This window comes from Polyodon spathula, chromosome 4 (assembly GCF_017654505.1).
Source record: "Polyodon spathula isolate WHYD16114869_AA chromosome 4, ASM1765450v1, whole genome shotgun sequence".
NCBI lineage: Eukaryota > Metazoa > Chordata > Actinopteri > Acipenseriformes > Polyodontidae > Polyodon > Polyodon spathula.
In genome coordinates, this window is record NC_054537.1 from 59,901,707 (window position 1) to 59,915,144 (window position 13,438).

Here is a 13,438-nt window from a genome sequence, read left to right on the forward strand (position 1 = left end):
GGCAAATGTAATTTAGCTACAATGTAGTTTCCCCAGTGCCACTGTGTGAATTTGATTTTGTTTTGAGTTCTGTTGAAGCCTGGGCTTTGTTCCTATTTTTAAGGTTGGAAACACTGACCTATTGATTAAAAATATAACACATCCAAATCTATTATAGCAGCCACGGACAATAGTGTGTGCTGTATCGTATTCAGCACAGGTGAATTATTTATAGAAGATACATACATTTTAATATATTGCAAATGGTTCTTGCCTTAAAATACACATTTAAGAAAATGCTGTTTACACAAAAGTAAGTTGTATTTCAAACAAAATTGACACATCAATAAAATTGATATTTTACCACATTATTAACACACAATAGAGATTTATGCATGATTTTAAAAAATCTTTACAAAAACGATTTGTTTTCACACTATACTTTCTTCACAGCATTTTAGTGATCACAGAGACACATTATAAACTCCTTCCTCATCTTTTTTTTTCATGGAAACAATGCTCACTGATACGCAGTCTTTACAAAATGAAGCAAGTTCTTGGAAGTAGCACAATCTGAGCTTTTGTTTATGCATGCTGGTGTCTGTACCAGCCTGCATTGTTAGCATGTTCAGGATACTGCTCCACCCTTTGTTTCACAATGTATATTTGGTACAGAAAAGAACAGATCAGCAGAACGGTAACAATGCAGCACAATACACAACTTTGCAAAAACTATTAAAATATAATTAAAAACTATTTTGAAAAAACTGAAATTACAAATCCAAAATGATCAAATTCAATTCAGCAACATGATGCATAAATCCATAAATAAATCCATAAATAAATCCATTCCATAAATCGTACCTGTTTTGCATTCCCACAGGTCTCAATTGTGCAGTTTTCAAGGGAGCACATGTTACAGTAAACAAATACCTTCATTGTAAAATAGAATAGCAGCTACAACATTAGTTTAATTAAACTTCTCAGTTTCCATGCCTTACTCATAGGAAAGCTGTTACACTTGCACTTCACCTTAGCAGCAGCTTCTGGTTCAAAGCAGGTTACTGGCTGAAAGCATGTCAGTCAACAGGGGACACAGCTTGTTACTTAATGACAGGAAAGAAGCCGTTTAAGGGTGTGTGTGGACTTTCAAACAGAGTTGTCTTTAACCTAGTGTAGTACTAGATGAAACAGTATGTTTTCAAATACATATGCTACAATGTGTTTCTTTCAAAACTGCACATTGGAGTCGCTGTGTGCAATGAACTGATATATAACACATGGGGTAGTATGTGTGGAATTCTTCAAAGCTATTGAGCACTGAACAGGCAATTTCAGGCAAGTAATTTCATTTGAGAAATCATCCATAACTTTAACCCTCAATTACACAATATGAGTACATAACAAAAAGGGATGTTTTACAAGACAAAATGACAAATTTTACGTAATACCACTAAACTGTAAAATATTCTTGTGACGATAAATACTGCAATATTTTCCTTTTCTATATGTTTGCTTTTCAAAGCATGCTTCTTTAAAACCTGAACCAGACTTATACAGTGGTTGGCAAAGATTTCATGGAGCTTGATGTGCTCAGTAAGGAAAGACTTGTCATTGAAACATCTCTAATTTTATAGCTAATATATTTCTTTTTTTAGCATTATTTTGTATTTTATTTTTAACTTTAACTATTTAAAATGCCCATTTCAAATGCCATTTCACTGTGGCAACTGACTAACTAATTAAGAGGAACTGAAGATCAAGGGTCAAGGCAATCCACTACTTTCACTCCTAAACTAAGGCAACAGGTGTTACTAAGCTAAACCCTGGAGGTGAAGTTATGGATGATGAACTGTGTCATAAGTACTTCATCCGTATTCATTAAATCAACAAAAGTTTAAAATATAATCTTCCCAGCCTACACTTATCTGGTATTTGATTAACATTTATTTTCCTCAAGCTCATCCCATAAACGTAAGACTCAAAGCACCTTCACAGAGTACAGGGGTGTTTACAGTATTGTAGGACAGTATCTCATTTAAATGTACAGTGATGTTATCCCCTTGTATTTTCTATTTAGGAACTAATGCCTGCCAGACATCAGAAATTTGTTAATTGAACCAGAACAGCTTCAATCTGAAATCAATGCATTGCCGCACCAGTACATGGTATCAAATACTGCAGTTAAATACAGTTGTGATTCAGTGCAGTTTTGTATTATTCAGAGATGCTTTGATGATGTCATCATATACACTTTTGAGTTTGCTCATGAATCAAGCCCTGCATTTGGTTGATTTGATGACTCAAATGCCGTTCCAATGGCAGTAGTACATTACCGAACATCATCAGTTCCTGGCCTGATAACATTATACCAATTTAAACTAAGTGTACTAGCAACCATTTTAACATGTTTTTACTATCGTAACTGGGATTCTATAGCTGTGGATAAGTTGATGGAGAAAGAAGCACCTCATTGAAAAAGACACATTTTTTGTTTTACTAGAAAGCAGTTATAAATCACAGGAATTGCCACATGGTTTCTTTCGCATTGATTATTTGTGCCAATATATATTGTTAATACTTAAATACTTAACCATACTGTGTAAATTCATTTTGCATTTTAAAAACAACAACATAGGATTAAAAATAACCACACAAAAAAACCCACACACTTACAGTTCAATTCTAGCAGCATCACTATAGCCAAGCAGACATTGATCATCCTCATCAGTGCTATGCAGTACAGGTTCTGGGCTGTGTAAACGGTACTCTGTGATGGGGAGGTTCTTTGATAGGTGGGCAGAGGAATGTAAACAGACCAAAGGCACACAGGACGTCCAGTGCACCCTTCTCACAGCTCTGTCATCAGAAGCCTTTTCAGCAGCTTCTCTCTCTCCAGCTCTCGTCTCAAAGCCTCAGCACTGCCAGTATCAAGGATTGACACAAAAGGGACAGAGAAGTTCTTGTGAAAAATGAATACCATAGGATTCTGAAAGATTGTGACAAATGATTTCAGCTGCCAGTTACAGCGTCAAATCAAATGTGCAAATGAGTTACATCATGATGCATCTAAGATATGAGGGTTTTTAAAAAAGGTGTTTATCTCTGCATTATACACACAGTTAAAAACTTTGCTTTCTATCTAACTATCTATCTATGTATATACACACACATACATTGTAGCAGGGAGAGATCTGTGCTGATTCTGCTGGCGTGTTCACGGGCTGCAGGAAGAGGGCGGCAGTCGCCCAACAACCGCCTGTGAGTCATGGCAGTGACACGGGGAGGTGGGAAAGTGGGTGTGTGGACTTTTCCCCTCTCTGAATTGCTGAGAGGCGAGTCTTGGGAGATTGTTGGTCCTATAAAATAAGGCTCTGCTGTTTCCTCAGGTCTGCCCTTATAGACGCGCTGAGAGTGCAGAAACGCTAGTCGTGGACCGAGAACCAGCCAGGAGAGAAAAAGACACAAAAGTGTCACAGTGATACAGTGAGAGTGGGGAACCCTTGGGCAGACCCCTTAAAAATATAACAGAGCAGGCTAGGTAGCCGGCCGTGTAGGACGGAGATCCCGGTCGCACGGGCAGCGGCGACCGGGATATTGCTGCAGAGTGCAGCACCTTTTATTTGTAGTTTTGTTATTGTGTTATTTTGTCCTTTGTTATTTTTGCCTTCTGTTTTCACTGTTATTTCTTTGAGCACCTGCAAGGCACCGGTAGTGTGTACCATCGCTTGGTATGCCCGTGGTTCTGTTTACCATCGTTGGTAAATCAGACCACGGACCCACATCGCCATCTGCGGGATAAACTGAAAAACAGCACCCTGAAAATAAAACTGGGCACCTGTGCGGTGTTGCCAAATCCACCTGTCTGTCTCCTGTGTCAGTGAATTACCCACCACCCTTCCACATACATACATAACAAAATTAATTCTTACATTATGTGCTCTATTGTGTAAATCATGTTGATCCTAGTATTTATACTGTGCTCTTTGCTACTTAATAAAGTGATTTTTGAAAAACAGAAAAAAATTAAACAGTAACTTGTTACAAAAACAAAAAACAAAAAAAACCAAAACAAAACAGTGGAAGCTGTCAGTAAGTGTTTAATGTTGTAATTCCATCTCAGAGATCTGATAGGGAGCTTCGTTTTTTGTTCCTTAAGGGAATTGCCACTTTATAATGCACTGCCTAGCATCACTGATGTTCTATATACTCTACAGAACCCCCCTACATCGCTGAGTGCCAGGCCTGGATGCAGCTCTTCAAGCCCATCTCCCACATTCCCTGACACCCTACAGAAGGCTACAGGCTCCAAGTGTTTCCCCCAGAAGGGGTAAGTAATGTGCACTGAACTGAAAATGGGAACACAAATGTATGGTATAGTCCAGTTGTTTACACTAAACCAAAAAACACTGCAGGCATTAACAGACATAGCATTACCAATATGAAGGTGAGTGCTAAGGTAAATCGGAGTCTGTGAAACCAGCTTTCAGATTCTTGGTTTAACAGAACCACATGCAAGTGATTACCTGTCCATCAAGGCTGCATTTCTCTGCACTGCCTGTGGGGATGGTAGTGGGTCAGTCTGCAATCGTCCTGAGTGCCCATGGGAACGCAGCTGCAGCTGGACTGGAGATGAGGGATGATCGCAGCATGTCAACCGCTTGTCCAAGACTGGTAAATCTACCTGCAAAAAAACATGGTTCACTGTGAGCTGAGGTATTCAACTTCATGACAGCCACATTCTTATTGTGTACGATGCATGTTCATTCTACAGCTGCAGAAGTTTATTTTACAGGCCATTCCTCGTAAATGTAATGTTTGTTACATCAGATATCAATATCAGACTCCTGGCAAGCACAAGAATTTCTGAACAACTGTCCGATTTAAAGAATACATTTCTATAGGTATGTTTTCTTGCTGTGACTATAAGGTTGTTTTTTCTTTCATGGTTGTTTCCTTCACTATTCATATTCACAGATTCATAGTTAGACAGATCAGATTCTTCAAGGGATTTTACATTTTGTTTTAAAATCGAGATTCAGCCAATCATTTGCAAATTTACGACAAAGGACTGGCCCAAAAGGTTAATATACAGGCTGCTCTGTAAATACTCAAGTTCAAAACCACTTTAATAGCTCAAAACATTTACAAATCATAACGCCAGGAAGACCATTCGCTGCAGGTACACATGCCCTTTAAATCAGAATCCAGACAGCAGTTCTACATATCAAAGCGCACCAGTTCGTTCCTTCATACATGCTTTCACCTTTCCCATTTTAATATAAAGCACTTTGTTACAAAATGAACAATATACATATTGTTCATAAGACAGCAATACCAGATCAAGGAGTATCAAAGGCTGCCTACTTTATATTCTTCTTATGGCATAATATACTCTTGTTATATACTGGCCCTTTTTGTTCTGATTAATGCCTATATAGCAAGGCTGTCAGTATACTGAATCCTGTTTAAAATGTTTTCCCACACATACCACACTGTGGTTATACTTCAGCTTTCTGACTATAGGTTTAAAGAGATAAACACTGAAAACAGCCCAAAACAGCAAAACAATAAAAAAAGAAAAATTGGTGTGTGTATGGCTTATTTTGTGCTTCCTGTATTTAGTCCCAATAGAGGTCTGGTTCACTCAGAGATTGCTTTGTGTCATTTGATTTGAGCAGTTCAAGGGATGCCACACTTGAAAACATCAGAATGGGACTTCTTGGCAATAAAAAAATAAATAAATAAATAAATAAATAAACATGATACGATATCCTGTTAGGCCGCCTGCTTCTCGATGTTCATTTTCATTATGGGAATCCAATGAGTTGTTTGTTTGCTGGTTACTTCTAGAGTACTGTGTTCAAGTTTTTTAAATACAGACACTATATACAGGTTAAGTTTTTGAAATTACCGCCACCAAATCCTTGTCGACAGTAAAAGCAAGCTGTTAAATCCAGTGAATAACATTTTTTAAAATTTAGATCGCTATTAAAGAGCCAGTGTCCCGTGCATATACCTATATAGATGTATTGGTGGTACTGTTTATATTTTTGACTGCAGTCCCAAAATTAGGGTTTTCATTCTTTGTGGTCAAAGTCTGCAGATGCACCTATCCATTATTCTCACTCATGAGTTCTCCAGAGCTTTTACAGACAAGTAGCTCATCAGGTTGCTTGGATACGGACTGCCTGGTGTCACTTGTAGAAGTGGCAGCCAGGATGAATGAACTACATAGTCTGTCGGTTTTAGATGTGTATTATTTCGTATTTTTAGACACTACCGTAACATAATTTTTAAAAATATTTCTAAGTTGGGAAAACAAGACAACGGCGATGAAACAGAAAACAATCTTTAAGGGCTTATTACAGAGCATATGTGCATATTTCAGGAAGATCCTAAGAGAATGCTTGCAAGACATTCTAAGGAATTCCTCCACCACATCTTTAGCTTTCACTGCAAAGGAACAGAAAAAATGTGTCTACTGACTGCTGAGTGACATCAGCGTATTAACCAATGTGCAACTTGTGTAGAACGCTTGACATGTTTAAATAATATATTTCTAATATATGGTGTTGTTGTTTTCAAAAGAACTGGTTTAAGTTTTCATGCTCAGTAGTTAAATAGTCTTAATGACAGTTGGTAATGGCAGATGAGGGCGCAAGAAAGAAAATGTGTTCAACGCCATTCTTGAACAGCAGATTAATTGGTTGCGAACACGTTATAAAGAAACAATATGAGGCAGCTAAAATGGGGAATCATAATACCTTTATATATATATATGTAAAAATAAAAATAATTTCCTTAAACTGCTACATCTTCAAACCTTTGGCTTGGGAACAGTAATCTATCACCCAACAAATGTGCGTATTATTGCCTTTGATTACTTTTACTGCTAGCACTTAGAAAAAGAGAAACGCTGAGCGGTCACTGAGCACTGTCATTACCTTGCTGAATGGGAATTGTGGCACAGATGAAAATGGATCAAAAAAGGATTCTGCTGGGTCAGAAGGTACTGTTTTTATCTATAGGGATTGAAGACAAAAGAATACATCATTCAGTAACCTTCTGGCGTCTTCGCAGTGCAAATGCTTTTATAATGTCCTAGGCTGCTGCAAACATATTAAAGCATTATTTGGTAGGGCTGCAAGTTTAAACAAACAAACAAACATACAAACACATAAAAGACAGGTTCCTACAAGTGTTCCCTTATTCAGATGTATTTCTTTAGGAATCTGATCTCAATTCTAGTATAAAAATGTTGTTGATTGGGCCTAGCAGGATACAATAAAACTCGTAGGTACTCCCCCATGCTCAATACAAAAACATGAAATAATGGAAACAAAACATGTTATGAATATTTTGAACAGAAGTATTTTTCAGTTATTAAATTAAGACATACTACAACAAAACATTGAGAAATACTTATAGCTGTTTATTTTGAAATGTTCCTCTATGGAGTGTTAGGGTGACAGTCCAGATTTTCAGTTGCCAAGTGGTTAAATGCCTGTTGGCAGTTTTTTGTATCCTGACAGGAGTGTAATCAGAAATCAACATTGCAAGATCTGAACACCACTTGGGAGGCTGACGGAATGCTTTAGTATGAAGACACAGTAAACTGTTTTACTCAGTCTTACACTTGAATTGCACACATTCTAGGCAGTGCTGCGTCACTGGAAAATGTTGCTCAGTTTCGTTTTTAGGAAATACAGATATTCTTAAAATTGTGTAAAATGTATTGCTACAGCTTAGGCTTTTATTATCGACATTAATAGGGAATGCAACCTCAATGAAACAGTAAGTATCTTCAAATTACAGTTTCACTGTGTAGAACCGTCTCCCCTTTTAATGATGCTTTCATGCATTCTTAATTACAGAAACTACTCAAATACTCTGTTTTAACTGAACTTTTTAAAAAATATATAGTTTATGTAAAGCTCTGGAGTTCTTCACCACAGACATGTGTAACTAAGGCTAGATAATATACAGTACTGGCTCTTAGAACTGTATAGACACTTTGTCGGTTAGTCACAATACATATACTACTTTATGTTGTAATGGTATATAATGCCAATATATTTAAAATGCTGTACATTTATATTATGCTGAATGAAATTTGAATTGTTTGAATAGAGCTTTCTTTAAGGTTTAGGTGGTAGATTTCTAAACCATCTTTGTGTGCTGTACACATTCTAATATATATATAAAAAAATACAAGATGATATTTTAGCACTACAGAACATTTACCATTATATTCTCAATAATTTAAGATATATTGAAAATATAAGGATTATTTATAATTGTACTTTATTTTATCAGAAATCAGAAATAACTTGAAATATACATTGATATGCATTCAAGATACATTGTTATATGCTGACTTTCACTGCCTAGATGAGTATATTTCATTCATTATATTACATATTACATTTTCCAGTGTACTGTATTGCATATATATATCTTAAATAATTGGCTAGAATGCATTTTGCAATATATTATCTCACTTATTCAAAAAAATTTTCCCCCCCATAAGTGTAATTAATTACTCTTCTGTCAGCCAGTACAGAAAAGACTTATACAAAGACGGTCACACTGACATTTATGAGTCAGTCTGGAACATTTTTACTGTTCTATAGCTAATAAATGATAATTAACTATCTCCTCACTGTTAACATTACTCACTTCTATCATCTATCATGAAAACATTAGGCTATTATCATAACCCTGGTTCCCTGAAATAGAAATAAAACCATTACTAAATGGGTAGTAACCTTTTTAAGACGCAAAACCTGAAGACACAACAAAGTAGCTCACAGAGCCTGTGACATAGTCATGTCCTGCCCCCGAGGACATAAATGAACTGTACGCACAGATACCATCGTTTTTCCTTCAAGCCTGCTGCAATCATGGGCGCAGCAACCTTGAAGGTTAATGGTTACACTTCTATTTCAGGAAACCAGAGTTATGATTATAACCTAGCGTTCCCTTTTCAAGTACGAAATGTAACCATTACTGAATGGGTCAGTATACCCAAGCCGTTGCAAGAGCATTAGTGCTGCACGACCGGAATTCTACAAGGCTAAGACGAGGTGGCATTACCATTTGGAACCCCAGTAACAAATAAGTAGCTAGGGCATAAAAACCTGTGTTGTAAGGGTCAACTCAGAAGCCACCCTTAACACTAATTCCAAAGCCAGGGTTTAGAGGATCCTAGACATTTAGTCTGTAGAACCTACTGAAGGTGTGGGGAGTAGCCCACACCACTGCAAATGTCTTTGGCAGATACATCCTTGAATAGAGCCTACAAAGTTGCCATGCCCCTGGTGGAATGGGCAGTGAGCCTCTCTGGAGGGGGCAAGTTGGCCAGCTCATAGGCAGTCCAGACCATATGTGGTATCCATTTAGACAACCTCTGTTTAGACAGGACCTGACCAGTGGACTTCGCCCCATAGCAGACAAAAAATAGTTCGGCCTGCCTCCAACTTTTCGTCCTGTCAACATAATACGATAGTGCCCCCACAGGACACATTACTTGTGATATTCTTCAGCAAAAAAACAGGCTTGGTACGGAGCGGAACCTTTGTCCAGGCTTCTGCAAAAATTACGCAGACTTTCGCAATTCAGAATGCCTGCATTTCACTCACCCACTTTGTGGAGGTGATTGCAAGCAAGAAAGCTGCTTTAAGCGACAAAAATTCAGCTCAGCCCTGTCATTCCACACAGCTCCCCAGCCCAGGCTGGACGCGTCCGTGGTGACAACCTCCTTCCTGGTGACACTGCCCAGTGCTACACCGGGGAGTAGATGTGCCGGCTTTTTCCACCAAGAGAGTGCTTTTAGACATGGGCGAGACACTGTCAATAGGCTGTTGCAGTTCAGTGTGGGCTGAAAATCCCTGCTGTTGAACCAGGCTTGCAGAGGGAGCACGAGCAGGAGACCCAAAGGTAGGGTCTGAGAAGCTGCTGCCATCAAGCCCAGAAGTTTCTGGAACATCATTACCATGAGTGCTCTGTTAAGCTGAAAGAGCTCTAAGCAGGGGGCTATTCTCTAAACTCTGCCTTCCAACAGAGTGGACAGCATGACCCTGAACTCCAAGCACACTCCTAGATAGGAGGATGTCTGAGAAGGCGTGATCTGGCTCTTCGCATGATTTCACCATAAGACACAACCATTGAAGGTGGCCGGAGACTGGGCACAAATGAGGCAGTCATCCAAATAATTGAGAAGTCTGAAGCGTTTGAGTCTCAATGAGGCCAGTCATCCAAATAATTGAGAAATCTGATGCGTTTGAGTCTCAAAGAGGCCAGGATAGCTTTCATGCACTTCGAAAAGAGAGGCCAAAGGGCAAGACCTGGAACTCGTATGCTGTTCCCTGAAAGGCGAACCACAGTTACTTCCTGGGCGCTGGCTTTATGGGGATGTGGAAATAGGCGTCTTTGAGGTCTCCCGTGGAGAGTCAGTTGTCTAGCCTGATTGACTGCAACAACTGTTGCATCATCAACATTTTGAACCTCTATCAGTTCAGATACAGGTTGACCTGTCTGAGGTAGAGGAAGTACCTGGAATAGAACCCTTCCTCCACCTGAGGGGGGTGTACAATACGAATAGTCCACTTTAGCAGTAGAGCTACTACCTCCTGAGACACCACTGCAGCGTCTTGCAGGTCCATGACTGACATTGGGAGTCACCAATCGAAAGGGAAGGGGGACATGACTGAACTGCAGAGAGTAGCAGGTCTGAATGGTAGTCAGCACCCAGATGTCCATAGTGCACTGACACCAATACTCCAGATGGCTCCATGAGAAGGGGCCCTGGGCCTGTAGCAGCAAACCCCTAGGGCCGCTGCTCATCTTGTGGCTTCGCCTGACTCATTATAGCCTCTGCAGTGAACAGCCGTGGATCAATTCTGAATACCACCTCTGGCAGCATACTACTGCCCAGAGCTTCTCCATTTGATCCAAGTCTGCCGATCGCTTAGACCAGTGACTTCTTCCTCTTCCTCAGAGGAGTAGGACAGGCAGAGGAGGAAAACCGTGAGGACGGCTTCCTGCACAGTGGGTTGTAACAGAGTGTGACGGGGAAGAGCGCTGTGTAGGAGTGAAGGTTGAAGAGCAGTCTGTAGAGCTGCGGGAGAGACTGTTCTCCAGAGTACGCTTGGAGAAATATGCACAAAACTTGCAGAAACTGCGGTTCATCAGTGCCTCCTTTGTTTGCTCTGGCCCCAGGCAGGAAGAGCATCTTCCTTGCATGTCCTCCACAGGCAGGCTGACCTTGCATGTGTCACATGGATAAAACCCAGGCATTAGGTAAATAGAAAGCAATGTGCAGATGTAAACATTGGTCAGTAGCACATTGGAACTGGTGTGGTACATACATCGCGGTACGATACAGAACTGGGATGGTACCAGGACGGTTCTGTGCTGGTTCGGTGTGTGTATCTTTGGGTTGGGTCCCGGTTCAGTATGGCATGGCACCGGGTGAGGAACGGAGAGGTAATCTCAGTACCGGAGTATGGCTTCACTCGGTTTGCAGTTACCGTGGGCAGCAATGTATAAGGATGCCCATCTGTGCAAGTTACTGGCAAAACCACTCAGTCAGTACCCACACGAGACTGAGGGAAGCCTGCTTGTTAGTAAACTAAAAGCCCTCACAGTGGTGACGTGAAAGCTGTCACCAAAATGACATCAAGATGCTGCGTGAGGGATTCCCGAAGCAGCCTCCTGGTCCTGTGCAGCGCCGCTGAGCCCAGCAGCTGCTCTCACTACACGTGTGCCACAACATGCAATGCAGACAAGCCTGCCCGTAGTTTTTGGAAAAAAGAGAACAATATAGTGAGAAATGAAAATATTTCTCACATTCAATAATACAGTAATATAATTACTTAAATTCTTCTTAAAGATGTTAATGCCTATTCAGTAATGGTTACATTTCGTATTTGAAAGTTAGGACAATAATTTGAATAGTAAGCCATAATTAATGGAGTCAATCCTTCACCTTTTTAATCATTTCACAACATTTTCCAGTAACAACACACCTGAACAAAATAAACAATACTGTATATACTATATATATATATATATATATATATATATATATATATATATATATATATATAATATATTCATATCTTGCCAACGGTGGGGACTTATATAATACCTTTATGGAAATACATGTTTTATGTATATATTGAGGATCCTTACCACAAGAACACACATACACACACACACACACTATATATATATATATATATATATATATATATATATATATAATATATTTATATATATTATATATATATATATTATAATTAAATGTAAACCCCCCCAAATGTATTTTCTACATAAAAGGTTTAAATGATTGAAAAAATACACAGTGCTGTGAAAAAGTATTTGCCCCATCTGATTTTCTGCATTTTTGCATATTTTGACACTAAATGTTATCAGATCTTCAACCAAAATCTAATATTAGATAAAAGGGACCCTGAGCGAACAAATAACATAACATTTTGATACTTATTTAATTTATTTATTAAAGAAAGTTATGCAACACTCAATGCCCACGTGTGAAAAAGTAATTGCCCCCTTAGACTCAATAACTGGTTACGCCACCTTTAGCAGCAATAACTGCAACCAAACACTTCCTGTAGTTATTGATCAGTCTCTCACAGCGCCGTGGAGCAATTTTGGCCCACTCCTTCATGCAGAACTGCTTCAACTCAGTGACATTTGTGGGTTTTCGAGCACAAACTGCTCGTTTCAGGTCCTGCCACAACATCTCAATGGGGTTTAGGTCTGAACTTTGACTAGGCCATTCCAAAACCTTATATTTCTTGTTCTTCAATCATTCTGCTGTAGACTTGCTTGTGTGTTTCGGACCATTGTCTTGCTGCATGACCCAACTGTGCTTCAGCTTCAGGTCAAGGACGGATGGCCTGACATTCTCCTGTCGAATTCTCTGAAACAGAACAGAATTCATGGTTCCTTCAATGATGGCTAATCATCCAGGTCCTGATGCAGCAAAGTATCCCCAAATCATGACACTACCACCACCATGCTTGACCGTTGGTATGAGGTTCTTACTGTGGAATGCAGTGTTTGATTTTCGCCAGACATAACAGGGCCCATGTTGGCCAAAAAGTTCCACTCTTGACTCACCTGTCCATATAACATTTTTCCAGAACTCTTGAGGATCATCCAGGTGCTTTTTGGCAAACTTGAGACCAGTATTCATGTTCTTCTTAGTGAGCGGTGGTTTCTGCTTTGCTACTCTGCCATGAATCCCATTTTTGCCCAGTGTCTTTCTGATGGTGGAGTCATGAACACTGACCTTCCGAAGCGAGAGGCCTGCAGATCCCTGGATGTTGTTCTAGGGTTCTTTGTGACTTCCTGGATGATTTTGGCAGGACTGCCATTCCTGGGAAGATTTACTACTGTCCCAAACTTTTTTCATTTTAACAATATG

At 39.4% G+C, this 13,438-nt stretch overlaps 1 protein-coding gene across 3 annotated transcripts in view; it reads right to left on the reverse strand.

Moving 5' to 3' along the window:
• Nucleotides 1-2,052: 2,052 nt before the first annotated feature.
• The window catches only part of LOC121314698 (band 4.1-like protein 4B), a 188,329-nt gene continuing 176,943 nt past the window's right edge, over nucleotides 2,053-13,438 (reverse strand). For 2 of the 3 annotated variants that reach the window (XM_041248220.1, XM_041248221.1), the window contains 3 exons: nucleotides 6,927-7,004; nucleotides 4,506-4,663; nucleotides 2,053-2,900 (listed from right to left, as the gene is read on the reverse strand). In XM_041248220.1, the coding sequence (XP_041104154.1) occupies nucleotides 2,831-2,900; nucleotides 4,506-4,663; nucleotides 6,927-7,004 (306 nt within the window). In that variant the 3' untranslated portion in view covers nucleotides 2,053-2,830. The remainder of the gene's footprint in view (nucleotides 2,901-4,505; nucleotides 4,664-6,926; nucleotides 7,005-13,438) is intronic. The other variant, XM_041248222.1, reaches the window with a different exon arrangement.